The 26976-nt window shown below is 51.5% G+C and overlaps 1 protein-coding gene across 2 annotated transcripts; it reads right to left on the bottom strand.

The window, feature by feature from the left end:
- Positions 1-170: 170 nt before the first annotated feature.
- Positions 171-26976, bottom strand: SHROOM3 (shroom family member 3). 2 transcript variants are annotated; one of them, XM_084205148.1, is made up of 9 exons: positions 26853-26976; positions 19342-19473; positions 14053-17272; positions 11835-11911; positions 8058-8945; positions 6594-7088; positions 5675-5825; positions 2365-2637; positions 171-1854 (listed from the first exon to the last, which is right to left on the bottom strand). In XM_084205148.1, the coding sequence occupies exons 2-9, from the start codon at positions 19398-19400 to the stop codon at positions 1495-1497; spliced, it is 5523 nt and encodes a 1840-aa protein (XP_084061274.1). In that variant the 5' UTR covers positions 19401-19473; positions 26853-26976; the 3' UTR covers positions 171-1494. The 2 variants fall into 2 exon arrangements, with proteins under 2 accessions (XP_084061274.1, XP_084061275.1); XM_084205149.1 differs by having other exon boundaries at positions 6594-7085.

Genomic DNA, 26976 nt, shown 5'->3' with positions numbered 1-26976 from the left:
ATTTTTGAACAAAACTGTGCCAAGAGAGTTTTTCTGCACTTAGAACAAAAATTGTGACTTTAACTAATTTCTCACTTGAAAATATAAGCTGTTATAAAAATATCAGTGACTATCACTTGCCTCAGCTGATGTTTCTCTGTACTGTGGGAACGCACACAGGACTTGCCTTGTCCACCCCAAACTTGCTGGAGGTGCTCCCCCTGAAGCCAAGTGGGTTCCTGGAGCAAACAGGCAGATCCTGTTTGGATGGAGCCTCTTCCTGACCTGGGAATAAAGTGCAGGACTTGTATTTTTCAGGAAAGAACTCACTAAATGGAAAATACACAAACACCTCCAAGATCTACCATGTCTTTGTGAGTTGTTTTGGTAAGTGTAGGATGGAAGGGTGGCTAAAAAAAAAAAAAAAAGAAAAAAAAAAAGTGGATTAAAAGTGTTTTAAAATCTAATAAATTAAACTGCAGCAGTAGGTAGGATTTTTTTTAGGGCAAATGAAATGTGTTGATTGGATTGAAACAGCTCCCCCCGCTGTTTCCCCGAAACTCTGCTCGAAGCAGGGCCTATAAATCATGTCAGCAGAGATCCCTGTCACACCTCAGGGAAATCTTTCAGGCTGCAACAGAAACACAGACCGCAGCTATGAGTATTCAAAATAAAGACAGAATTTCCCCCACATTCCTGCATTGAATTCCTTGCTTCATGCTAGCTTGGACTCCTGACAAGCTTCATGTAGCTTGCCATAAAAGAAGTTTGAACTCCAGACTCAGAAGATCACAGGATCCAGAGGACAAAAAATTTGTTATTTTTGTGGCCAAAATCTCCTTTGCAAGGCCACTTAATGGTATCTTTAGCATGTGCTCAAACAGGGTGAGGCTGCTTCTGGTAGCCCTTTATTATATTAAAAAACAACCACAACAACAGCAACAAAACCACGATGAGATGTTTCAAGCTACTGCATGACTATCTTTGGGGTTCCCTCTTATTGTGAAGGTCCTCACAAAATACAAAATTAAATGTCTTTTCTACATACAGAACAAAGTAGAATCAAGTAACTGATTAGAGTATGTACAAAAACTTACACATTCCGTCTTGTTCTTTAAAAAATATAAATATCAATAATGTTCAGTAAAATGGGTTGGTTTTATTTTTAAGGCTTCATTCTTAGATCCTTCATTATTTAATGAGGTGTCAGGTAGGCAGAAAAGGGAGGGAAAAGAGGAGGTCATGTTTTTTATTAAAGGTCATGTGTTTAATTCCTGTGAGATGCTTCCTCATCTTGGGCAGGAGGAGATTTCCCTCCACATTGATTTAAGTTTCCAGGAACCAGAGGTGGAAGAAAAGGAAAATAAAACCTTTATTATTGCTATTTTTCTTTTCCTTCATTAAAATCTTGGTTTAGACCTGTCTCTGTCCATGGTCTTTGAAGAGGACCATCTGCCAAGTACTGGGATGAAAGGGACTCGGGCAGGGCTGCATCCCAGCTCCACCTGGGCCAGGTTAGAGTGAGGAAGAGGCTGCTGGAGGTGTTTTACCACCGACCCCGGAGGAGGTAGCAAGTGCTGCAGCCAGAGCAGCTGCTGCTGCTGCATCCCTGGGCGTGAAGTCCGTGGGGAGACTTTCCATCAGGCACTTGAGCTGCTCCTGGCCCAGTTTGATTTTGTCGTCCAGCTCCCGCTGCTCTATGAGGAGCGCAGACTTCATCTTGACAAAGTGCTGGTAGTCCTGCAGCTGCTCCTCAGAGAGGTAGTTGCCCAGGATGTCCAAGACCAGCCGCTCCCGACGGTCGAGGTTTTCCTTTAGCTCCCGGGCGTCTTCGTGCTGGCCAGCCAGCAGCTTCCGTTTCTCGTTCAGGGAACTCTGCACACCAGAGAGAGCCCTTCAGTACCAGCAGCACCACGCTCCCTGAGCCCCTTCCTTCCTCCCAGCACCACCTCTGCAGATGGCTGCTAAGCTCCCAGAGGCACAGACAAAAGCCCGGGAGAGAAGGAGGAATTCCTCATCACATAGTGAACCCCGCTGAATTGGACTCTGAACATCCTTGCAAATGGGAGACAGAAAGTGCTGCAATAAAGTCAGGAAACCTCGCCTGAAAGCAACAACTACCAGAAAAATCTGGTTTCAAAACCACCCCAGAAATGTTAAAATGTGGCTCTGCGTCCAGACAGAGGCTGTAGGACCCCAGCCATTTATACAAAGGGGAATTAAGACTCCCAGGGACAATGCCTGAGCTACTGCAGCTACACGAGCACTGAGAGCCCCGTGCTGCCCTCCTGGAAGCCCCTGGAGGTCGCTGTAATGCCGTGGTGGTGGTGGTGGCGGTGGCTGCTGCCCCAGGCCTGAGCAGGCCAGGGCTGTGCCCATACCTACCCGCTCCTCGCTGTTGGCGTTGTCCCCCAGGCTGCTCAGGACGTTCTCCACACGAGCCAGGCGTCCCGAGAGGGAGAGCAGGAGGTTCACCACCTTATCCAGATCGCCAATGAACATCTTGTACTTGTCAAACTCGTTGGGTTTGCACAGCGTGCTGATCAACAGCTCCACCTCCTCCCCGAGAGCATTATTCATCTTAATGTCCTCGAGCAGGCCCTCCTTGGCTTCCTTCAGGATTTCCAGTTTGTGGGTCAAGCTCCCGATGAGCTCAGCCTGTTGGAGGGGAAGCATTGCCACATTGGTTGTTACCAGCATCACCCTGCTCATACGGGTGATGACAACAAGAAGATATGGCAGGTCCTGAGGAGCAGGGTCAGGTCAGCAACAGCTGACAAAGAAGGGAGGAAATGGAGAAAATACTGCAATTCCCCACCTCTGAGAAAACCCAAGCAGCCCATCAGGTTGCGTGAGGATGTATTTGTTCCATGAACATATATAATAAAAGAGATCTCTGATTTGGTGTACTGTATTCTGATACCCAGCTACCTACAGGTGAATGTCCTGTAAAACCTCTGAGTGACAAGAGCTGCAGCCACGTCTCTGATGTGATCCTCATGCCCAGCCTGAAACGCCTTGCACTGCACCCAACAAGTGCCTTGCACAGAGAGGCATTGAGGAAGCGTTCCCAGCAAAGATGCTCTGGATTTCCTCAGTGTCTGAACACAGAGAACACACCCATTTTGCAGAAACACTGACACCTGTTCCCTGCCAAAGAAAAGGAGGCCCCTGGTGTTCGGATACTCCAGGAACAGCAGGGCTGCACAGGTGCCGGAGATCCCAATTTCTGTTAGGATTTAGTGGAAAGACACATGCAGAAGCAAGTCTCTGGCCTAGGGCTTGCAATTCCTGCTTCTGTTTACTGGGAACTGAGAGCACAGCAAGCAGGAGCAGCTCTCCATACAAGGGTGGGGATTCTCAGTGTCTCCAGTTCATGCACTGCTGAGGCACAAACACCCGTGTGTTCATCTACTCTGCACACAAACACCACAGGATGGAAAGTCAGTCACAAGGTGGCCTGAAAAGATTCTCTCCAAGTCCTCTTTCCATCACAACTGAGTGCCATTGCAGGCAGGAGGCAGTCCTGCTCCAGGGAAAGTGACACTGGTTGGGCTGGGGTCACTGAGCTGGCCCTGGTGCCCAGAGTGGGCTGGCAGTGGGGTTCCCAGCTGCTCTGGCAGCAGGGAGCACGTGGCTCTGTATGGCCAGGCACCACTAGATGGAACACTTGGGCCTGCACTGCTCTGTGCTGCACCACAGCCTGCTCTCCGCTGCCACACACGTCCAAAGGCTGAGCAAAAGGCCACTGATATTCCCTGAAAACAAACATCCACTCCCTGGAATGACCTCCACTGGCTAGGTGGGTAGCTCAGGGGAGAGGGAGCAAAGGTAATACTAAATCCCACCTCCTAAGGGTCAACCAAAACTCCTTCATGGACATTCTTCCCTCAGAAGTACCCAGAGACAAAATCCAGCCCTTGCCCTTCCCTGGGGCTATGGTTCTAAAGCCCCTTTCCAAAGAAAGATCCTCAGCAGCTGATTGCTGCACCAAATCCAAAGGAGTAACAGGAAGGATCCCTGTTCAGGGTTACAGTTAGATGGGGAAATCTCTATGGCAGGACAACATGGGGTGGTCTCAAAGTCTGGCATTAACCTCAGGAAGTTTTCAGGTGGATGGAGCTGCTGGGAACTGGCAGCTGTTCCTCCCTGCTCCAGGAGATTTGCTCTCCAACTGCAGCAGGAGGCTATGGGGGCTCCTGAGAGTGAGGTACCTTTGTCCTGAAGGCCTGGGAGCTGGAGGGGCCTGTGACTTAGGTCTGTGTTCATTAATCAGTGACTCTCCTGCAATCCCAAATGCCAGCCAACAGAGCTTCTTTCCATACTTACAGTGGAAAGGTGCTTGGTTTATCCAGTGATCTCCCACAGTGGCTGCCCTTCTCAGGCAAGGCTGTGCAGGTGTTCCTGCACACAGACAGTGAGCAAAGGGGCCAGGCTGTGCTGCCTGGGCCTAATCACTCCCATCTCCTCCTGGCTTTCCATGCAAACATAACCTTTGAGGCCTAGGACTTGCCCTCCACGGCAGGCTCATGGTGCAGCACCCTTGTCTTGTTCTGCACCTCTCCCCTTGGTATGAGCAGGCAGATTTGGAAAGGAGTCCAAGGAATGCTGCCATTCCCTTTGGAGCTGGGTGTGCTACAACCAGTGCCTTGGGCCATGCAATGAAAGCAGCAGGCAAAGACCCTGGGCAAACGCTTTTGATTAGTGACCCACCTGGGTATTTGTGACCCAGAATCTGTGCAGGGCCACAGAAAGAAGAGGTGGTGAACAGAAAACGATATCTGGGCTGTGCTACTCTGTCCACGGCAGTGTGGGATGGTTTAGACTTAGAGGCAGGCATGGCTGTTTTTGACAGGAAGGCAGGAGGTGCGTAGGAGAGGTACAGACAGGCCACAAACACCTGCCTGTGGCCCCCTGGGATGTGGGAGCTAAGCAGCATGCCTGTAATTACAAGGTAACTAATGTGAGAGAACCACAGGGGCAAATTAGAAGGCCCTGCAAAAGCACGGGAAGCAGAGCATGGAAGCCTCCAGCACGAGCAGGAGGGGGCCATTCCACAGTGCAATGTAGGCTCAGTAAGAGAGCAAAATGTGTCCTCCCCTCCTGCCTGCTCTCTGCCCTTCCAAGCCATCACATGAAGACTGTGCTGACTGAGCCGCTGAGGTGCGCCTGGCTTTCTGTGCGGCAAAGAAACAGTAAAGTGTAAGGGAAAAAGAGTAAACCCGTGTTTCTTTGGATGCAGAGAGTGCACACAGCAGGTGAAATGGGTAAACTGACTTCACTGACGAAGAAAGTCCTGGGGAAAAATCTCCTTCACTCAGCGCAGTCACTTGCTGGACTCTTTTTGTTTCCAACAACTTGCTTCACCTCTCCCTTTTCCTCACACAACTTGCTTCACCTCTCCCTTTTCCTTCCTTGCTGCTGAACAGGAACAGCTCCTGACAGTCTGTACACTCAGCATTTGGTATGATCGGGCCTGCCTCAGGGAGGTGCAAGATTGGTACTCAATCTGCAGTGAGTAATTCAGATTAACTCTCTTATACAATTTGGGTCACTCTAACGAAGCTTCATGGGTGGCCTAATTGCTCCCATGCAATTTTGGGTGCTGCCAAAAGCTGACATCAAATAAAAATGCACTTCATGGCTTATTATTGTTTCAGGAATGTGAGCAAACAGTGCTGAGTGCTGAATTTACCTTTTTCTCATTGATGTCCAGCAGCTCTTCCTCCTCACCTACTTCTTCTGGCAAGTCCTTGATTTTATTCAGCAGTTCTGCTTTGGGTGCTGAAACGCTGTAGTAAGCAGGACAGGTGACCAGGGTAACAGGAGCTTCCTTGTCCTCTCTCCTACACCAGAGTGAAGAAAAAGCAAGAGTTCAGTCTGAGCCTGACTCTTCCCAGTGTTTAGAACCACGGCTTTCCAGGACTCCCTCTCTGGTACCTTCCAAGGTGATTACCCAGCAGGACAAGGCAGATTCCTGCCATCAGGGGGTTCATGCCAGCTGCTGTCCCACCAGCACAGCCACATCTTTAAAGGTGAGGGGACACAGCACTGCACAGGATTTACCTTCCTGAAGGTCAGCCAGCACAGCTCAGCTGGAGGTGGCCAGACTGCCCTTACCTGCTTCATGCAGTACACCTGACTTCTGGACAGTTTTCCAGTTTGCCACCTGGAAGTCTCTGTCTTAAAAAAACCACACTGGGGGACTTGGGCTGATCTTGTAATAAGTAGGTTCCCTCGACCCTCATTCCAAAATCTGGCCTCTTATTATCTCTGTGCCTGCCTGATTTTACTTTACTATCTCTGCTCCTTTGCTTTGGACTGAACTGCTTCAGATTTCTAAGCTTCAGATAGCAAAATCCAGTTCTATCTCCAGGGATGTTTGATTTCCTGCTCTGTTCCCAAGCTCAGCATCATTCTCTACACAGCCAGAGAGGTGAGCTCAGAGCACAAGCACAGAGCCCAGCTCACGGGAAAAGCTGCTTGGAAACGCCCTGCCAGGCCTCACACCTCTGAACTGCAAAACTCACTGTCACCTACAGACATGCAGAAAAATTTGGCCCAGGCTGTCCTTGGAAGCAAGGGAGCAGGGAGCTCTGCCCAGCAGCGCTTACGTGTCACCCGCCACCGCCGTCCTGCTGGCTTGTGTCTGCCACATCTTCCTCTTCATGTTGTTCTCCTTCAGCACGCTGCTTCCACCGGGGAATATCCCTTCCATCAAATCCATGGTTGTCTTCATTTTGGAATCTGGGTCCAGGATATCAGCCAGAGACTTGTCTTTATGGACAATTTCTTTTGCTAGAGCCTCTGACTTAATATCCTCTGGGGTCTTGTTCTTTGCCTTCCCTGGGGGTGCTGTGCTGGTTATCCCGGAGTCCAGGCTGGCATTTTCCAATGCTGGCTCTCCGGGGTTACCTTCAGGCTGCGTTATGAGCTGTCTGTCAGTGCTCTGAGACCCTTCAGGAGAAGCAGGGGACTGGTGCTGCTGATCCACAGCAGATGGAGAGCAAGTCCTCTTTAATGGGGCTGGCCAGTTATTTTCACCGGCGCTGGTGCCCAACGCTGTTATCTCCCTCTCGGCCAGGGCTTTGGGAAAGCTTTTGAAGCTGCTATGGACAGAAACATTCAGTGAGATGAAGAGAAACCTACCACCCAGGACCATTGTGAATACATGGTACAGGCCTACAAGAATCAAGTTTTCCTTCTCTCTCACTTGTTTTTGTGTCTCATTTCTCATTCCAATATGGAAGGTCCACAGTGTGAAGCCACTGGCACCAGAATTGTTTTGCCCCTTCAACCTGGGCACTGCTGGATAGTCCTTCCAACACAGAAAGAATTGGTGAATGCCAAGTCACTCGGTTTTCCACTGGCAGGTTGGGACATTGTGCCTCCCCACCTGGGAGTGCCATCCTGAGTAGCCTCTACCCCATTTGTCCTTGCTATGTTGGAAGGCCAGTACCTACTACAGCCCTGGCCAGATTCTTCCCAGATGGCTATCAGAGCAGCTCCCTGGGAGTGAGGGAAGCTGTGTTGAGTTAAACCTCCTGGGCACCTGGCCCAAAGTCCTATCCTTCAGGACAATTTCCCTATACAGCCTGACTGTGACATATTTGCATTGTCATGTCTTGGCAGACGGTCACCGCTTCATAACAGCATTATTTTGTGCCAGGTCCAAAATATATTCTGGGAAATACTAACTGTTTGGAGAAACTCATCATGGATTTTCACAGCTTTCTCTCAAAACCCAGTAACTGGAAGGAAGGAGCCAGCAGCCATTCCAGCTTTGTGCCAGAGAGAGTCAGAAGCAACCGCACTGAAACCTGCAGGGAGAACCAGCCCAGTAGCGCTCCCCCATAGCCCCAGTCCTGGGGGTTTTGGGGAGCACCTGTCAGTGCACCTGCTGGTGGACCAGCAGTGAGTCTGTCACTCTCTGTCCCCTGACAACGTGCAAGCTCCCGGCCCAGCTGGCAGCTGGGGGTCCCACAGCCCGAGGGATGAGCCCATCTGTCCCAGCCCCGCATATCTTACTGTATATGGCCCTGCACCGCCCGAGCCGCCGTGCTCCAGCCTGTCCTTACCTCACGCCGGCCTCCTCTGGGAGCCGGGGGGATTTGTCTCCAGCTGCCCCGTTCCCCTCAGCAGGAGGGGGAGGAGGTGGGAATTCCTCCGTGCCGCTGGCAGAAGTGCAAGAGCTGAGCTCGGGAAGAGGACGGGACGGCGGCGGCGGCGGGGAGAAGGGCGCGACAAACACCTCGTCGTCCTCCTCGTCCTGCAGCGACGGCGGGGGCGTGAGCTGCAGCCCCGACTCCGAGATGCGGAGCTGGGTCACGGCCTGGGGAGAAGGAGTCTCTGGGTCGGAGGAAGTGCTGCTCTGCGTGGGCAGGGACTGCCACCTCTGGGAGGGCTTCGGCCCGGCCGCCGGAGGAGACACCACGGCCCTGGCGTAGCCATTGTCTTTGGCCGAATGAGCCCACGCCGCTTTGGGCGGGAGGGACCTGTGCAGCAGGCCCGCTTTCCTCCTCCACATCATCTCTTCCGTGGCACTCTCGGGGGACCTGTCCTGGACAGCATCCAGAGGCTGTGCCTGAGTGCTCCTGCTGCCCTCAGGGGGACCAGCCTCTCGTTTGGCATGGTGCTGTCTCGGAGCCTGGCTGTCACCTGTGTTCTGCAAGTCTGAGGGAGCCTGGGCGGGTGTATCAGGGGAAGTGTGGCCAGGCCCAGAAGGAGTAAGGTTAAGGAACAAGGGTTTAAAGCCTTGCTTTTGCTCAGGATAGTGACTCCTTGCCTCTGTTTGGGCTGGGAAAAATGCAGAAGTCCTGCTATCTGGCCTGGAAAGTTCTGAGAGCTTGTGATTCTCGACAAGTGTGGCAGGCCCGGCAACAAGCTCTGTGGTGCGGAGGGGATGGGGATAGTAACTGGTGAACGTCATTTTCTCTGAGTGGCTTCTTTCTTTCTTGCTGAAAGACCTGAATATCAAGAGACAGACCATAGTAACATTAATAACTCAACAACGAGCAGGAAAATTTACTGTGCACCTCCTTAATGGGCAAGTTATCAACACTACCAGAGGCCAGCATCACTGCCTGCTGGTCTAGGTGAGGTACAGATGAGCTTTGAAACTGGAAGTGAAATCCTGAGCCAGATCCACTCCCTCTCACCGTCTCCCATCATTATCAGTGTGTGCTACATCAGACACGTAGCAAGCACCACAGCAGTACCTCCATGGAAAAACTATTAGGAGAACCTAATGGCTGGCTTCCTTTCCTGCTCTGCTTTCAATTTTGTTTGTTACAGATGGGGTGAGTAGTAATTGTTGTAAGATAGACTATTTGACATTATCTACCATCAAACTCCATTCTCAATTGCTTGAAATTTTAAGAATTTCAGCTCTGTGAGCCAAATATTATGCTATCTGCTCCTTTTGGAAAGGTGCCATTAAAATGATTCAACTGTCTCCAAGAACGAAGCAAGGCCAAAAAATGCACTATTTTGACTATGGAGAAAGTTGAAAAAAGCTCTTGCAGCCTTGGAATCCTGTTATAAGGAAGAGAGCTCCCTCAGACTGGCAGGTGTGACAAACACCAAAGCCAGCACAGTCCAAGTGCAAGCGGATGTTAAGGCTGCAAAGCCAGCAGATTGAATTATTCCTTCCAGGTCTTTTAGGGTGTTCACATGTGAGCCTGAGAAACAGCATCTGGCCTTTGGAGTGAGGACTCTGCTGGGAATCTAGGGCCAAACCTATTTGCCTGCATGGCTGTTTAGCTGGAAAACAAACTGAGCAGTAATAATGGCACTGGCAGATGCAAGAGAAGGCGGCCTGGAACCACGAAGCCATATCATAAACCAGTAAAACACAATGAAGCTCTACTGCCAGTGCATTTTCTGTTCTTGAGATGCATTGTCAAATAATCCTGCCCATCTGTGATGCTGGAGACTTGGGCCCCAAATTTGTTCTCAGATGTACTGGTACTAATTAAGAATAACTCTGTCAAAGACATAGGTCGTTCTGGCTTTATTCTGGTGTGACTGAGAATAGAATTTGGCAGCCTGTGCCTGGGGGTGGGGAAACTTCCCAGACAGGCTGCTCTTGGTATTGTCTGTGGTTCCTGGACAGTAGCAGTGTGTATTCTGTTCAGATGCTCAGTGTTTGTGGGGAACACCAGATGGTGATCCTCTAATTCAGAGATCTCTCCCACTGTGGAAGCAACTGTGCATTCTAAAACTGGTGGAGCAGTTCCCAATGCTGCGTGACACCTGAGGAGCAGAGGAACAGCACGTGTGGCTGGACCAAGTGATTGCTCACCAAGGTTTTCCTTACTTAACCATCTGACTGTTTTCCTCCTCCAGTAGGTGAGGTAGTAGGGATGGTCCCACCTTCTCTGCAGCACATGGGGCAGCTGTGTCCCAAGGAAACCTAGAAATGTAATTCCTGCTGCCTGCCTTGCCTCCCTGAAGGGCCCATGCATGGAAAATGCTTCTCCTATCCTTTTGTTTCATCATTTGGGAAGTCCAATTCTGAGCAAGAAGGGAAAGCAACCTCCCATCTCCCAGGAGAAATGTGCTTGCAGAGCACATGAGATGCCTGTGCTGCACAAACATCATAAAACTGTTAATAACAAATAATCTTTGTGCAGTGAAGCATGGAAATGAGAAACCTGCATTTCGTGCCCCAGTAAACTTGTTTTCAGTCTGGGTGTTCAATCCCATTACTTGGAAAATAGGTTGGGGAAAGAAAAAAAAAAATAAAAGGAAAGGACAAGCAGTGATTGAGCAGCAGGATGAAATGCCATCTCTAGCAGAGAAGGGGAGGCAGGAGGAACTGAAACAGCTGCATTGTTCTCTTAGGAAAAAACATGGAAAAAGTTATTCCAAATCAAAGTAAGCAAGTGTGTTTTAAATAATGCTACAAAGATGTGCCTGAAGGCAGACTGAGTCCCTTTAAAACAACATTTATGTGTTCTTATGGGCAAAAATGGCCAGAAGTAAGATCAGCCAGAGCAGGAGCCTTCCCCTGCTTCCAGCTGTCACTCCCTGACCCAGAGCTGCATGAAGAAACCTTTGGACACAGCAGCGTTAACTCCCACTGTGACCACAGAGAGGGTTGGCATTTACTGCAAGTCTGTGAGGAACAGAGCTCCTTTGTGAACAATGCTTTTAGTCCCTCTTGATGGCTTTTACTGTAATGGGAGTTAGCTGTTTGGGCACTCGGGGCTTAGGGCAAACATCTATTTATTATTTAAATGTAAATACAGCACGACCAACTTCAGTTCTCATTAACTTCAAAACAATCAGGGGCTAAGTGGAGACTTACATAAGTCCTAAGACATTGCGTTTTGTGCTTAGGCTTTTCTATTTTTAAAAACATTTCTCTCTCCCCTGTTGCCGAGCAAAACATCCTGCCTGGATGAAGGGAAGCAGCCCAAAGGCCAGCTCCCAGTTGAGCATGATTAAGGAAATATCCTGGGTTTAGTCCCTCGCTTTTGGGGAGGCAGCATCCTGGGAGGATAACAGCAGCCAGAGTGGGACATGGAGGTACTTTTTCCTTTAGGATCCCTCATTTAATGGTATCATCCAATGTGAGTTTCAACAGCAGACCGAACACATTCTGAAGTTACCAAAGTGGGAATTTGCTGCACAAACATGCTCATGATGACACGAAGAGGACTTGATAGTAAATTAATGTCCGTGGTGAAAGAAAAAACTTGTAGCAACTCCTCCTATGTCTGCCGGGCACAGCACACCCGTAACAGTGTTTGTGCAGGTCTGAGCTCCAGACAGCCCATGACAACTGCTGCTGGCAAGGGGATGGCCACAGCTGGCCCTGCAGGGACACAGGGACACGGACACACACCCACCTGGCTCCTGCGCTGAGCACGTAGCAGGGATCCCTCACCATGGGGCCGAACTCACTGCTCTCCCTTCTCAGCAGCTCCTGGGGTACCAACACAGCGTCAGCAGCGAGCAGCAAGCAAAACAAAATACCAAAACATGGATGAGAATGCCTTCCAAAGCCTGAGAGCAAGTCATTCCCCATGGCTATCCACTCCTGCCTGGCTCCAAACAAATTCCTGCAGTGACAGTGCAACGTGATTTGTATGCAGCCTGAAAGGAACATTAAGCACTGTACACAAGGCCCTGAAAAACGTACAGTGAGTGGGGCAGGGAGGTCTGCTGCTAAACTGGAAATAAACATTTCCCCCAAAAATATCTGAAAAGGCCAAAAGAAATCTAATAAATAATTTTAAAAAACTCACTCTGTTGGTTTGGCTTTGTACCCCATGTTTGTAGCTGTGGGTTTGCATTGGAGATGGATTGAAACAAACCTAACGAAGTGAGCACCTCAACATACACTACCCTTTCAAACAGACCCTGTGGATTGGTGTATATACTGGAATATATATAGTGGAAGTCAAGGATTTAAGAACAGGATTTTCACAAGTGCCTTGCTGCCTATGGGACTAATCCTCGTTCTACAGGTGGTTACAGCTAAATCCCTCTGGGAAACAGCCCTAAGGGCTCTCCCCTCATCAGTGCCTGAATTAAGACCCTGTGAGCAGGTCTGCAGTGTTCTTCACTCTCTTCCTCAACTTGGCCTCCAACAGGCAGAAACTCTGGTTTGGCTGCTGAGTGTATGAACAATTAAAAATGAACCAGGAGGGGAAAATGAAGATCTCAAGAACTGCCCTCAGCCTCCTGCCTGATAAGAGTTGGGCAAGGCAAAATGAACTGGGGCTGCTTGTCATCCAACCTGTCACTGCAAAGTACACTTTGGTGATTTTTCTCTCTCTGGATGTCTGGTTTTGTTGCTGCTCTGATCATTAAGTGTGACAAAATGGCACAGATGGGCCTGGTGCCTGGCTGGGGTGGAAAAATACTGATGGTGGGATGAGACAGGGGTGGTTCTGGAAGTGCATTCCGGTCACTTGATATTCACAAGCTGCTTTTTTAATTCAATCTATTTAAAGATGTGGCGTGGGAGCTGAGGGCTGCTGAGGGAGGATGTGTAGAATGAAGCACACAATGAGTTTGGGAGGGCAGCTTCTTCCCCCCACCCCGTTTTGGTTCGTTTGTGAGATGCTGCCCAGAGCCTCCTCTCCTGTCACTTGACTCAGGACCATTTTGTTGCTCCTGGATAATCTACTCTGGGCCAGGAGTGAGCGCAGGAGTAGAAGGACATGTCCTGGATCTCAGCTGCCCTGTAAGTATGTGAGCCTCTCCAAACAACTATTTGGGGCTAGGAGCCTGTCCAGACATTTTGGTTGTTTGCTGCCTCTCTCCGTGATGAATAGAGCCTGGCATGGAAATAGGGATGGGGCAGCAAACCCAGCACTGCTGCAAATCCATGTGGCTCGACCAGTTGCAGTTTCCTAAATAGGTCTGAACAGATTTCAGCCAGCTGAAGAGCTGGCCTGGGCAGTTCTTCTTTAAGAATTTAGCCTGGTTCTACTGTTTACCATCATCAGAGTCAGTCAAATTCCCCATTTGTGACATCAGTGCGATGTTCCCAACCACCAAGCAGGGGACATGGAAGGGCTTAGGGTCCCCGCTCAGTCTTCTCTGTGATTTTTCCCTCCAGGGCGGGAGGCTAAACATAATGGTTATTTGGCAGCGCCTCTGCCCAGCACTTCCCAGCACTGTCAGGGACAGTGGGAGCCAAGGCAATTCCAAGCAGCCTCTAATCCTCTCTACTTTGCACCAGGAAAATGAGCTGAGGCAAATCACCATCTTAGTGGGACACTCCACTAAAAAAGCGCTCAGTGCTTCTCCGGTGCTGCTGGCAGGTAAGGACAGGACACCTCAGATGTGATGTCCAGAGCAGCAAGAACATACCAGCATATGCACTGGAATCCCAGCATCCCTGACACCGCTGATACTGCCCAGCAGGGAGAGAGCTGAACCCCACCAGTGATCTTTCAATTAAGGTGCACTAAACCGCCTCAGCACGCGCCGTATGTGTCTCTAATCAATGGAGTCCGGGCCATGACCGGACATCAACCTGTTCTCTGACATTCCCCCCATTCCCTGGTTCTGAAATCCCCACTTGCTGGTGCACATGACCCCGTTCCCATATACCTGGTGTTTCTTATCCGCCGTGGGAGACGACCTGGAGCGCACGTGCACAGGGACCGGCTGATTGTCGTACCTATCGAGCAAGTCTTCCACAGACACCGATTTCCCGGATTTCCTGGCGGTGGAGGGGGTTTCAAAGACCTGCTCCTGCTTCCTGTAGCGGGGCTGGCCCTGCGTGCCCAGGGGGTCTGTCTGCGTGCCCTTGGTGAGATCCGATCTGGGTCTGTGATCCCGGCACCTCTCTGGTTTGGGCCGGCCGGTGACCAGGCCGTCCTGGCGCCCCGGCACCTTCTCGTCTCCGCTCGTGTCCAAGCAGTCCATCAGCCCGGGGGGAAGGGTGGAAGACATCCGTCCCGTCCTGGACACCCGCTCCATGGACTCCCTGCGGCGGTAAAGGTTCTGGTCCTGCAGGGAATTCATGCTGGAGGCGGAGGAAAGGCTCTGGTTGTCGGGGCCACCCAGCTGCAGGTAGGAGCTGTGGGAGCGCTCCCGGAGCAGCCCGATGTCCTGCGAGGACGGCCGTCGCCCCGTTTTGCGCTCGATGTAGTCGGCCAGGGCGTTCTGCTGGAGCTGCTTGAGCTCTGGCTTGGACAGGCTGGCTGTGGAGGAAGCTTTGCCGTCCCTCTCGAAGATCTTGCGCCGGTCGGCCACCGTGTTCTCCGGGAAGATGAAATGGATGCTTTTCTTCTGGAAGGAGAAAGGTGACGGCTCCCCGTCCGAGATGCCCACCTCATTCATCTTCTCGGGCTCTGAGTAGGAGCGCTTCTTCTGCTCCGCCGTCAGCCGCTTCCGGCCCCCGATGCGCAGCACGTGCTGCGTCCTGGCGTAGTCCAGGCTGGAGAAGCCTCCTTCCGTGGGCGTGATGCTGTGCCTCTCCTTGGGGGTGTGCGGGGACGCCGCCGTGCTCCTCATGCCCACGTGGGCCGAGGCAGGCCTCTGGGGCACCCTCTTGGGCGTGTTCCCGAACGGGGGGCTGATCCGACGGAAGGAGGTGGCCCTCAGCACCCTGGACTGGGCATCTTTGATGCTGTTCCTGTAGGCCCTGTTAAACGACGTGTCCAGCTGCGACCCGTGCGCATCCTGGACGTTATCCTTCCAGAGGATCTCCTTCTCAGGCTCGCCTCCCAGCTGGAACGTGCTCCTACTCCGAGGAAGCTGAGCTGCCTTTATTTGCACCTCATTTTCAGGACACAGGCTGTAGTACTCGCTGGGTCTTGCCTGCTTCACCGAAGCCACCATCTGCAGCTCGACGGGGCGCCAGTCAGCCTCTTCCAGCTTCCCGTTCCTGACGGACGGGCTGGAGCCCCAGCCTGGCTCACTGGGCAGCTTGCTCCTCATGTCCTCTGGGCTGTGCAGGGAGCACCTCGTGCCAGCGGGCTGGCTCGTCCTGCTCGGCCCATAGTGCTGGCCGAAGCTGGGAACGCCAGCGCTCTGGGGCCGGGGAGCGCTCTGCTCCCGCTGCTCAAACTTGTTGACTTTCTCCAGCACCGAGCAGTGGGGCTTGCCAGCCTCTGGTTTGCTGTAGGGAAAGCTTTGGGTGCTGCTAGAGCTGAGCCGGCTCCTCCCAAAATCCGAGGGCTTTGGGAGCTGAGGAGAAGGGGGCTCTTTGCACTTTGGCTCAGCAGCATGGAACAGAGCCACGCTCGTGCCCTCCTCCTCCTGCCTCGTGAAGGCCTGGGGGTCCACATCGCCCCACTGTCTGTGCCCCTGCTCCCTGTGATCCTTCTCCTCTCTGCTGCTGCTGTTCAGGAAGGACAGTCTGGTGCTGGAATAACCCTCGCCTGGTTGTGTCTCCCTTAGGTCAGAGCTGCTTTGTCTCCTGGAGCTCTCTGGGATGTTCTGCAAGGAAGAGAAGCCATACTGCTTGGCTTTGCTGTGACCCCATGGGTGGGCAGCACCAGTGTCTCTCTCGTTTACCTGTGCGTTGCCATTTTTCTCCTCCTGGGATCCAGGTGTCCAGTCCTCTTTGGGCTGGTAATGGTTTTTCCTCTCACTAGCATCCCTCAGCTGGGGTTGTGGACCCTGGAAAACGGGCTTGGAGGTCTGTGTGGTACCCGTGGTCTCTCGGTGGCCGTGTGCTGCTTTGTAAAGGGGTAGCTGCTCCTCCTTTCGCGACACAGCCAGGCCGAGCTCCAGGCCGGCTGCGCTGGGAAGCTTCTGCTGGATGAGTTTGGCTTCGTGCTTTCTCTCAGTGCCAGGGGGCTGGTAGAAGATGGTCGACCTGTTCGTAGTGCTTTGGTTTCCATTCTCATCCAAGGCCAGGGTGCCGCCAGCCACGGCCTTGTCGTAGGAGGCCGGGAAGGCTGGGGAGTAGCCACTTTCTTTGGCCAGAGCTGGGTAAAGCGTGCCGGTGCTGCCCGTGGAAGGCCGGGGCACCTGGGCGTAGTGCGGCTCCGGGGAGGGAACGGCGTAGACACCGGTGGGCAGCAGGGGCTGCCCTGGCTGGGCCGCCTGGGAAAAGCTCTGCTTGGCCTTCATGGTGGGGCTGCTCTCCGGGCTCTTCTCCACCACGGTGTGCAGGTACCCGTCTCCGAAGGGCGGTTTCGGCAGCGGCCCCTGCGGCACGGAGCTGATGAGCGGCGCCCAGGCCCCTTTGGGCTGGCTCCGGCCGGGCTTGTTGGGCTCGAGGCCGGTGCCCGAGCCGGGCCTCTCGTGGTGCCTGATGGCCGCGTAGCTGTCGCTGCGAGTGGGAGGCAGGGGCGGCCCCTTGGGCGGCTGGCTCTTGCTGTCCGAGGGGCCCTGCGCCGGCTGCGCCCAGGAGGAGGCGGCGTTGTGCCGGCTGAAGGCGTGGAGCCTGCCGTGGCCGCGGCCGTCGCCGCCGGGGAGCAGGGCCGAGGGCTTCACCTCGTACTCCTGGGAGATGCGCTGCTGGGCGTCGTAGACCGTGCGGACGTAGCGGATGTCCGCCTGCCGCATGCCCTCCGGCAGCCCCCCGCGGGACTGCGCGCTGTCCGGGGAGCACGAGTGCTCCTTGCCCGGCGGGGCCACGGGGTACTCGGGGATGCTGGAGTTGGTGGAGAAGGAGCTGTAGGCAGAGTCTCTCTTGCTGTGCAGGTGGGAGAGCTGGTCGATGCTGTTGGTGGATTTGGCCGGGGACAGGTGGCAAGGGTGGTAGGCAGGGGAGGAGTGGTCCAAGCTCTCCATGCTGCCCCGGGAGCTGTACTGATCGGGGCTCCTCCTCAGATAGCCATGCTCGTACGCCGAGAGATCGCTGGTGGAGGAGCTGGGGGACAGCGAGGGAAGAGTGAAAACCAACAGAGGAGGGGCACAACAACTTATAAGTGAGCTCAGAAGCAAGATGTTTAGTTTTGAGATGAAAACCCATATTTGGGCCTTGCTCCATCCCCTGTCTGGAGTCATCCCAGTTCACAAAGAGGAACTGCTTGACATTGCAACACATGGCTCTTATTTACCACAGAAGGGTGGGAGGGAAATACAGACAGAGAGATGGTGCATCTCTGGAGCCAGGGAGGATCAACCCCACCCAGCAAACCCATCCAAAGCCCTTGGAAAGCTGAATGAGCACCGACGCCGCTGAGGAGGAGGAGGAGAGGAGCACGAGGGGTGTTCTGGGGGGAATCTAATCTCTTTCTTTTTTCCCCATTTCATTTCTTTTTATGGAGATGAAGGCTATGCCCTGGCAGGATTCCTGGAAATTCAGCTGTCCCAAGGATAGTTTGTTTGCTGTGAGAAAACTAAGCTGACAAGAAGAGGAGAGATGTACGTGCCTGCGCCTGGAGGAAAGCGGGGTGCAACCATAGAAACAGTCTGAGAATTCTCAGGAAGTCTGCACTGCCACCTCTTCTTGTAGCTTAGCAGGTGCAGGTACACCTTGGCACCTTTCTGAGGTGTCCAAAGGGGACTCATGGCCACCAGAAAAGTGATCAAAAAAGAAAGATATTCAGAGATCTTTCTATCCATGGGAAGGGAGCTCTTTGTGTCAGTCACAAGGGGATGTCACAAACTTCTGCAGAGTTTGGCTAATCTCCCATTCCAGATTCAAGCAAATACACTGAGGACTGGAGAGGGTAGCCTGAGGATTTCGCTTTTCTTCCTTCTCTTCCCCGCTTCCCTTCCTCAGGTATCACTTTCTCTAGCTCCCTGTGCAATGACATGTGCTGTCCTGGCAGAGGCACAGGGAGGCAGCTGGAAGGGATGGGCTGTGGCAGGGCAAGGCACAGAGCTGGAAGCTGGCTCCAGATCACATCCCAAACAAGTGACAGACCCAGGGGAGAAGGCTGATAAGCATGAGGAAAGACAGAAGGAAGCCTGCTCACAGCAGCTCTGCCGAGAGATGCAGAGGAACACAGGCAGGAAGAGATATGGCAAGTCTCAGGACGAAGTTGGTTTGCTCATTTAAATGCACCACTCTATTTTGGATTCAAATAAGCATCTCCCTGGCAATGCCCAGCACAGCCTGAGCCAGCTGGCCACTAGATGTTCCCCGTGCTCCTTCTCAAGCACCCAGGAGACAGAGCCATGCTGCCAAAGGCTCTGCCAGGAACTGCCTGGGAAGCAAAGCCCCTTGGTGGGAAAGGAGTATGCTCCAGCATGAGCTGTGCTGAGGCCACAGACCAACACACTTTATTTTCTGCAACCATCTCCTCACTGTCTTTAATGCTCTTTTTTCTCTTTCCTCTCCTCTGCCAAGGATCAGTCTAGCCAGTAGAAGAAAGTGATGTTTCAATCCCAGAGGCTATAATGGAGAGTTTCAAACCCTTCTGCCTCTCCGGGGAAAGTCTTTCAAGGGCGGAATTTAAACTTGTCCTTCCTCAAGCTGCCCTGCACGTTCAGCTGTGATAGAGCTGACTCCTGCAGAAAGGCACTGCCAAACCAGGAAATCCCTCCCTGAACTCCTCACCCTGGGAGCACTGCTGCTGATGCACTGTTGGCTGCTCTGTTACACTGACAGCCTCTGCCACCTACACCCTTTTCTCCCTTTTTGTTCCATAGGCCAATTTAGACTTAGGATTTCTTTTCCTTTGCTGGGGAAACAACCATGCTGTGTGTTTCTATATGGGGGCATTCTCAGAAAGCTCTACCAGCATCCTGGCAGTGGGCTCCCATCTTTGTAGGAAGGGGGACTTGCTAGCTACTAATCACCCAACAGAGCACTTAGAGGAGGAAAACAAAGCCACTTTATCTGGAAAACCAAACAGGAACTGAAGCCTTCCCAACTCCAATGTGAACCCTGGCTGCGTGTAAACCTGTCCAGCTGCATGGAGGCGACTGGTACTATTTTCCCTCTACACCTTTGCCCCCTCCCTTCCCTCCCCAGCTGTCAGTACTTACCTGGAGTGGTAGGACTGATGCCAAGGGGTGCCAAGCGTACCCTGAGATATTTGCATCATGCTGGGATCGGGCTGGTTCTCCGCGAGTTTGCTTGAATGCCAGGAGTGAGGTCGGCCTGGAGTTTCACTCCGCCTAGGGGAAAGCAGAAGGGGTTTGCACATCAAGGCCAGCTCTCCCCAGGAAGATGGATCAGAACTTAACACCACCATTTAAGACTGCTCGTGCTCATTTGTGCTTCACTGCTGTGTTTCTGTCCATTCCAAGCAAGTCCCGCAGTAACCACGTGTGAATGTCCCTACATTCCCACAGCAATCCCTCTGGGATTTGCACAAGTGGGCCACTGAATGCCACGAGGGGGTGGAAGCCTGCAAAGGGACTTTTGATCTCTCCTCGGGCTGCTAAAAATGCAGGACGAGACGTGACAACCAAGCGCCGGCAATGCGTGTCCCTCACATCCACCCCGGGCAGACAGCTGTCCCCAGGGTGTGTCCCCAGGCGTGGCACTGGCACGGCACAGCTGCCCTCTGGTGCCTTCAGTCACCAGCGCCAAGGCCCGTGCCTGTCAGCCCTGAGGGAAAAAAATCCCTTATTTAAAGCACAGAGTGGTGCAATGGAAAGTCAAAGCAGGGGATTAGGGATCGAGTCCCCTGAAGAGGCCACACAGACTCTCCTTTGCCCCAGCCTTTGGGCTTGTCCCTAATCCTCCTGCTGCTTTCCATGAGGGATCTCTCCCCTGCTCTAGCACTCATTTCCAGTTTCTCACTCTCTCCCTGGGAGAGTGAGGAGCAGCCCTGGACCTGTGTCCTACTGAAATGCAACAGCTTGCAGGACAATTCTGACTAAATAAATGCAAGAGGAGGATATGACACATCTTTAGTCTTTGTCTCACTGAAAAACCCACAGTACAGCATGTCCTGAACACATCAGTACATAGATTAAAATGCCCTTGGCACACAGACACTGAGAGAACTGCCTAAGATTGGGAAGAGGAATGGTACAGGAAAGTGCAAAAAGTTAAAAATGCTTTTCAGGTTCAGGTCCTTTCCTAGTTCCAGTTAACAACAGCACCCACTGATGTTTGACAGCATGGAAAAGCACAGGCAGAGAGTGAGAGGCAGAGCCATTTCTCCAGCATTTCTTCCATACAGATTTCACAAGTGCTGGGTTTTTCTCATTGTCTGCTAAGAGAAGGAAGAAAAAGGGACATGCTTTTCCCTTTAACTGTCTGTTGAGGCAGGATTGTCTTAAGGGAAACTGGACTGGAGGTCTGCAAAGGACAAGCTGAACCCAACACCACTTTACCTTTACGTGTGTAGGTGTGTTTAAGACAGAGCTCTTCTGTTAAGCTCCTTGCCCAGAAAACAAGGAACCTGGACACTGCCAGATGGGGAGTTGACAAAACTGTTTATTAAGAATAACCTACATTCTTACCTTTTCTGCTGCAGACATTTAAAGACTGTACTATAGCGGAGTACAAGCCATCAGTACCAATTTTTTCCTTGGGAAAATGAATGATCCTGTGCAAGGCATGTTATCCCTTGGTTTGATCACTAGAAACAGTAAGGGAGCTGCACAGCCAATCATCTGAGCCACAGGTATTTTAACTCTTTTATTTGATATCCTTGAAATAATACAACTTGTGCACAGCTGTGAATTTTAGTCACAAGACACGTGGTACCAACTGAGCAGCTTTGTGTGGAATAACCTCGCACTGTTTCCACACCTACCCTGTCTTGGAAATGTGGCACATCCTGACTGATCCCAGACAAATGGGCTGAGTGATAAAACCTGCAAATGCAGCAGCTAATGCCAGACTTGAGTGAACACAAATAAATCATTAGATCTTTAACTGGTGTTACTTTGGTGCGGCTAAGTTGCCTTCAACAAAACCAGGAGCAACAGGTGACACTTTGGAACAGGAGGCTGTAGGATCTAAAACTGCAGAACTGTAATAATAACAATAACAAACCAACCTTGTTATCTTTTACATATTCTGTGCTGTACTTGTGAAGGTATCTGGACAACCTTACTACTGAAAAACTCTCCTCTTCAAATAACAGACTAAGTGATCCCTGTGTTGCAAATGCTAAGGCTGGAAAAAGAGACTCCTGGTTCCTCATGGACACTCTCAGTGATCAGATAACCTGGGCATCCAGGTCAGGCTGGCATCATGACAAATGCCTGGGAGCAAAGTTACCTGGGGAAGTCAGCAGGACACGACGCAACGCTGGCCTGTGCATGGCATCTGTAAGCCAGGCTACAGAGCAGGTACTGCCAGCTCACACTGGAGACTGGGAAACTGAAGGGAAAGGGATAGATTTTCATCTCATCCAGCTGCTGCCATCTGGGCGCTCGCTGTTGCCATGCTGGTGCCAGTGTTTGCAGATGGAAACCCACCCAGCCCAGCAGAGGCTCCTCAGTGGCAGCCTGGCACACTGGGAGCAGTCTGGGCTGCAGGGATCACATCCACACCTCTGAGGCCCTTCACCAGGAACTGCTCTGCAGCTCGCTCTTATTAGCAGGAGCTGAGTGTGCTCTTCTCTGTCATCTCTGGAGATTATCTATATATTGCATGCAAAACAGGAATGGAACTTTACAAAGAGACTTTGGCACTAACTCTACAGATGAATCAGCATCTGAGGCTTTCTTTGGAGTGTAACTGAAAGGTTATCTTCTTCTCAAGGTCACAAACTAAAAACAACCAGGAAAGTGTAGTCAGTCTGATTGCTGTTCTTCACGTACTGTTCCTTGCCAGTTCTGGAGTACACACACAGCCTGAGTGCTCTGCAAGTTCAAAAGTACCTCAAGCCCAGGATCCATCAGGAGTGCAGTCCATCTTCAACCAGAGCAAACAAGCCAGCTTCTTCAAATTGCCATTTGCATTTTTTCCACATCCTTGGAAAGCTAATAAGTGAAAGCCAGAGAGGGATGTTGTGGCTGATTAACCAGCTACTCAGGGTCATCAGTGCCCCAATAAACTGATCTTTTTCTACTCCCACACAGCTCCTGGGAAGTTGTTTTCACCATTCTCACATCCATCAGAAACATCATCCAGGTGGCTGAAAAGAGAACTGTGAACACTGACCTTGTAGTCATTTTTCTCTGTCCCCACAAGCTCCAAACCCTTCCTCAGCTGACACAAGGAATGCTGAAGATAAAGACTGCAAAACCTTTCAAGGAAAGCAGAATCCACCTGCGGATCCAGGCAGGAGCAGTGGTCACCAGGACATACCTCCATGACCTGAGTGGATGGATCTGACTAGCAGCTGGTGTTCCTGTGCCCAGGGAAGATGGGATGGGGCAGCAAAGAGAGAGGGTGACTCTGCCATCACTCACAACCACAATCCCTGTGGATGTGCTTCTCCCAGCAGCCTTGCAGCCAGGTGGCTGTGTGGGAGGTTGCTGGAGCTGGAAGGGATAGGCATGGCTGGAAGGGAATAGCCATGGCCTAGCCCATCACGTGGGGAGGTGGGAAGGGATGGGGGCCCTGCAGCACAGACCCTCTTCCCGCAGGAGAAATGAAAGATTTGGATGAAAGTGCAGAGCTGGTGCCTCCTGGATCTGATCCCAGGCACTGAGTCACAAGAGAGAAAGCCAAGAGGGCAGCTGCCCATCCTTACTACGTCATCCTCACAGCAGTGGAGATTTCAAGCTGGTGATAATTCTAACCTAACAAAACCCACGTGGCAGGGGCACTATATCCTGAGCCATATCCTGTGCAGCCAGCAGCAGGATCTTTGTACATGGAGAGATCCTGATCCCAGCAAGTCACCTGTACCCTCCTTCCAGGGTGAGTGTGCACCTGCACCGTCAGTAAGCAGAACAATTATGTGAATTCTCACTGGGGCAGACCTGCCTCCAAGAGTGACACATCTAAAGGAGCAGGAGCATGACAAGGAGATATTTTCCAGACATCCAAACGTGGCTGCAGCCTCTCTGCCCATCTATTAGGCAGGAGATGAAGGAAAAAGTAAAGCACTCAGAAGCCTATTAGGATTTCCACAGAGCGAGGCCACAATCTACTCAAAGCAACGTCGCTCTTAATTAAGGTTCAGTCATGGTTCTAAAAATAAGCAGAACAGACGAGGCCAATTAGAAAGCAGTGGGACCAGAATGGCGTCAGCTTGGTGTGTCTTTCACTCAATCTCTCTTTTTAGCCTCACAGAGCCCTTCTGGTAAATTCTAGGGCAGGAAGGATGTTGAGTGAGCTCCGTCCCTTCACAATTTTGACTAAAAGAAAGGAAGACTCATTAGAAAGACCTGAAGTCTATGAAATGTTGTTTCACACCATAGATCTTGGCCAATAGTGTCTCCTCATCTACAGGGGAAAGGGAGAATCATGCCCACACCCCCCACCCCTTAATGCTCAGATGAAAACTTTCCCTAAGTAAAAAACACATGAACACCGGGGTGAAATGTGCCAATATTCTCAATATTCTCATCCCGGGACACAACCTGCTTTTACACAAAATGTTCATTTTGCCGCTCCTGTGCCTGTGTGGTGTTTCTAGTTGACACATCAGACAGCACTTGTTTTTTCCCTTTGATAAGCATCACTGGGGATGTCTGGGCTGCATCAGACCATGCCCTGAGTGCCATCTGGGAACTGGGAGACAGGTACCAATCTCCCTGAAATCTCTTTTGGATCTGGAAGAAAGGAATCAGAAGTTTCTGCTCAGAATTCCCACCATTACCATCATGAACTCTTTGGAAAAAAACTCCCCACCATACCACGGGGGAGAAAATCCCTGTGTGGAAGCAGAGATGACAACCACGTATATGGATCTAGAGACAGATTTTTTCCTACTAGCTTTTCCTGACTGAAGTGCCCTCAGCCACAGGCTGCAGATGGAAGTGCTGGGATCGCTCAGAGGGGATGGCAGCTGTGAGCAACGGGCGCTCCTTCATTGAACTTAGGAACAGTCAAACATTGTAATTAATGTTTATTGGTCCTGCAAGTCACACCTCTGTGTTATCACATATCTCTGGGAACACCCACGCTGTCTTATCCAAGAAAGAGGGATTTATCCAGTGTCCAGCAAAGGAAACAAAGAGTGAGGGGCTGGCAGCCGGGCTGCGCGCTGCGGCTCCATCTTCCCTTCACCCCGGCGCGAGGCTGACAGGCAATATTTAGATTGAGGACTTTTCCCAACACAAAGAAAGGGTCCCACTGGCATTCCCTGACACTAACCAGACACAGGCTTCAACAGGAACAGAGGTGATGTACACAAACCTCACTCTTCCTGATTACTGGGTTCAAGGACTTGGTCCTACCAGGATCTTCTGGCAGCTTTCTATTTTAAAGAGAGCATTTTCAAGCAACAGACTGAGTTTGATTTAAATTTCAAAATGAGGAGTATTTCAGATCTCTATTTTGAGAAGTGCTTGCCACCAAGATAGTCCATCTCTGCTGCTCCCACTAGACTGCAGCTTGGACATGAAGAAGCCAGGAGAGCCTTCAGCCTGGTACCTAGACCATGCATAAAATGAGGAGCAGGGGAGCACTGGGTTTAAAGACTCTCTGTAGCTTTCTTCTTTCTGTAATTTTACTGTTTCCTTTGCTGGAAAAAGAGGAAGAAAGAACAGACATGGAAAAGAAGCAGCTGAGTGACTTACAGCCTTTGAGGAGGACCCTATTATTCCCTGTCTTTTCCAAGGATTCACATCATCTCCCCCAGAGCAAGGGTGGAAAATCCTAGCAGCCAGAGCCTGCAGCAGCTTCCCAGCCCACAGCTCTTTGGAGCTGCACTGATTTATCCAGACTGATGAACCGGCCCCACGGGCTCAATTCAATTAATTTTTTCTCATTCTTCTCCAGTCAGTAAATTAGTTAAAAAGACAGAAACCCAAGCATAGCTTCGATTCTTTCACAACCCAATATCCAACACACAGCAACTTGCAACAGGAGAGACTTGGAAACAATGGAAGGAATGTGTTTTCAGTGCTTAGGAGGAACTGGGTGGCTGGCAGCAGGAACGCTGCCCCGCGAGCCTGATTATCCAAACGGAACGTGGACAATCAGGCACGGCAGGTAACCAAGGGGATCTGCAGGGCAAGGCTCCAGGCAGCAGCTGGGCTCTCCTCTGAGCTACAGGGCTACAAATCACAGGCAATGCTCGTGGGCTCCACATCCAAGTGTGAGCTCCACATCCAAGTGCTCCTGGAGGAGCCATAAATGGGACAGAAGCAGCAGGGCCTTCAGGAGCATGTGTGGAGGTACTTGCACACAGCTGGGGGGCAACAGGGTGAGTCAAATGTGCCAGGGAACTGCACCCGCTGCCTGGGCCAAAGCAAAGGCTGCTGAGTCTGAAACACCCTCCCACAGGCACATTCTTATACATTAGAGCAGCTTCCTGTCTGTAACTAAAGCTCCAGCCCGAGTCCAAGTGAGATGTGCAGACACAGCTTCCAATGCCACCGGAAAAGTAAAGCTCAACACTGGGCTCGGCACCCAAAGGCAAATTTACCCAAGTGAAACACTAAACTTTGGAGCTTCTGTGAAGATCTGCTACTAAACTGTTGGACAAGAGGGATTTATAGAGGGCATATGGTGAATGACTCATTGTTATAGGGAGGTGGTGGATGTAGGGGAGCTCCTTTCCCAAATTCCCTGGGGAAATATAGAGTCCCACTCCTCACTCAGAGATCAACTTCTCCTCAACAAAATCGGCTTGAGGAGATATTTCAGCCTCTAAAATGTGCTGTATCCAAGGCTGGGCAGGGTCAGCATCCATGACTGCCTACAGCAGCCAGAAGCTGGAGCATCTCCACTAAGATCAGGGAGGTTGCTCCAGAGGTGCATCCTTGCTGATAAGATCAGAATGTAGAATTCCCTTCTCAGCTGCTCACTCACAGGCACTGAGCCACGTTTCCACCAGCTCCAGAAAATCAGCGTAGCTTCCTGACTTCAAATAAGTCAAGGTCTGACCCAAATGCAATGTTGCAAACAAAAGCCACTGCTTCCATTTCACAGTACAAATCTCAGAAGACCGAGACACAAAAATCTGTGAGGTCACCCAGATTACAGCTGACTGACGTAAGAGGCTCTTCTGATGCCAGCAAAAGCCCTGCCTGAGTAAATGCTGTAGGACTTGGTCCTGAACTGCATGGTCAAAGGAGGGGAGTCAGGCTCGGCCACAATACCAGCCAATCCAGAGCAGTTCAGGAAAGTGATTTCTGAACACACTTAATCATTCTGAGATGCAGGCAGGTGTCAGAAGTCATGAATGCCAAGCACCCACTAAACTGCCCAGACTCTGAAGAAGCCGGGTGATTTTGGAATGCCAGGCACCTGCAGCTGGGAAGTCAGAGAAGGCTTACACCACTTGTGTGGAGATATTTGGGTTCAGCATTTCTGATGACCTTTACCAGCACTAACAAAACCTTCTGAGGAGAAATTTCTGCACTCCTTCCCTGAGAGTGCCCCTCGGGCGCACTGGCAGCCAAAGCAGTAACTGTTTTCCAGCCTGTCTTTGCAGAGGCTTCAGGGACACGCACAAACACATTCTCACCTGGTCTTCAGCCGTAACTGCACTCCTGCTGCCCACGTGGCTTTGCCGGGCTGGCAGTCAGTGCTCACGCAGTCCGGGCTGAGCGGGCCGGGAGACAGCTCTGTGCATCCCTGTGCTGCATGGG

This window comes from Fringilla coelebs (assembly GCF_963513975.1).
Source record: "Fringilla coelebs genome assembly, chromosome: 4".
In the NCBI taxonomy this organism is placed as follows: Eukaryota; Metazoa; Chordata; class Aves; order Passeriformes; family Fringillidae; genus Fringilla; species Fringilla coelebs.
Note: the sequence above shows the minus strand (reverse complement) of the source record. Positions and strands in the feature narration are given on the sequence as shown.

Bases quoted from the DNA above. Each gene is read 5' to 3' on its own strand.
- SHROOM3 (XM_084205148.1), bottom strand. From the start codon at position 19,400: ATGATGCAAATATCTCAGGGTACGCTTGGCACCCCTTGGCATCAGTCC. The intron at 17,273-19,341 runs GTAAGTACTGAC...GCTGTCCCCCAG, and splicing joins CATCAGTCCTACCACTCCAG to CTCCTCCACCAGCGATCTCT. The intron at 1,855-2,364 runs GTAGGTATGGGC...TCTGGTGTGCAG, and splicing joins ACGCCAACAGCGAGGAGCGG to AGTTCCCTGAACGAGAAACG.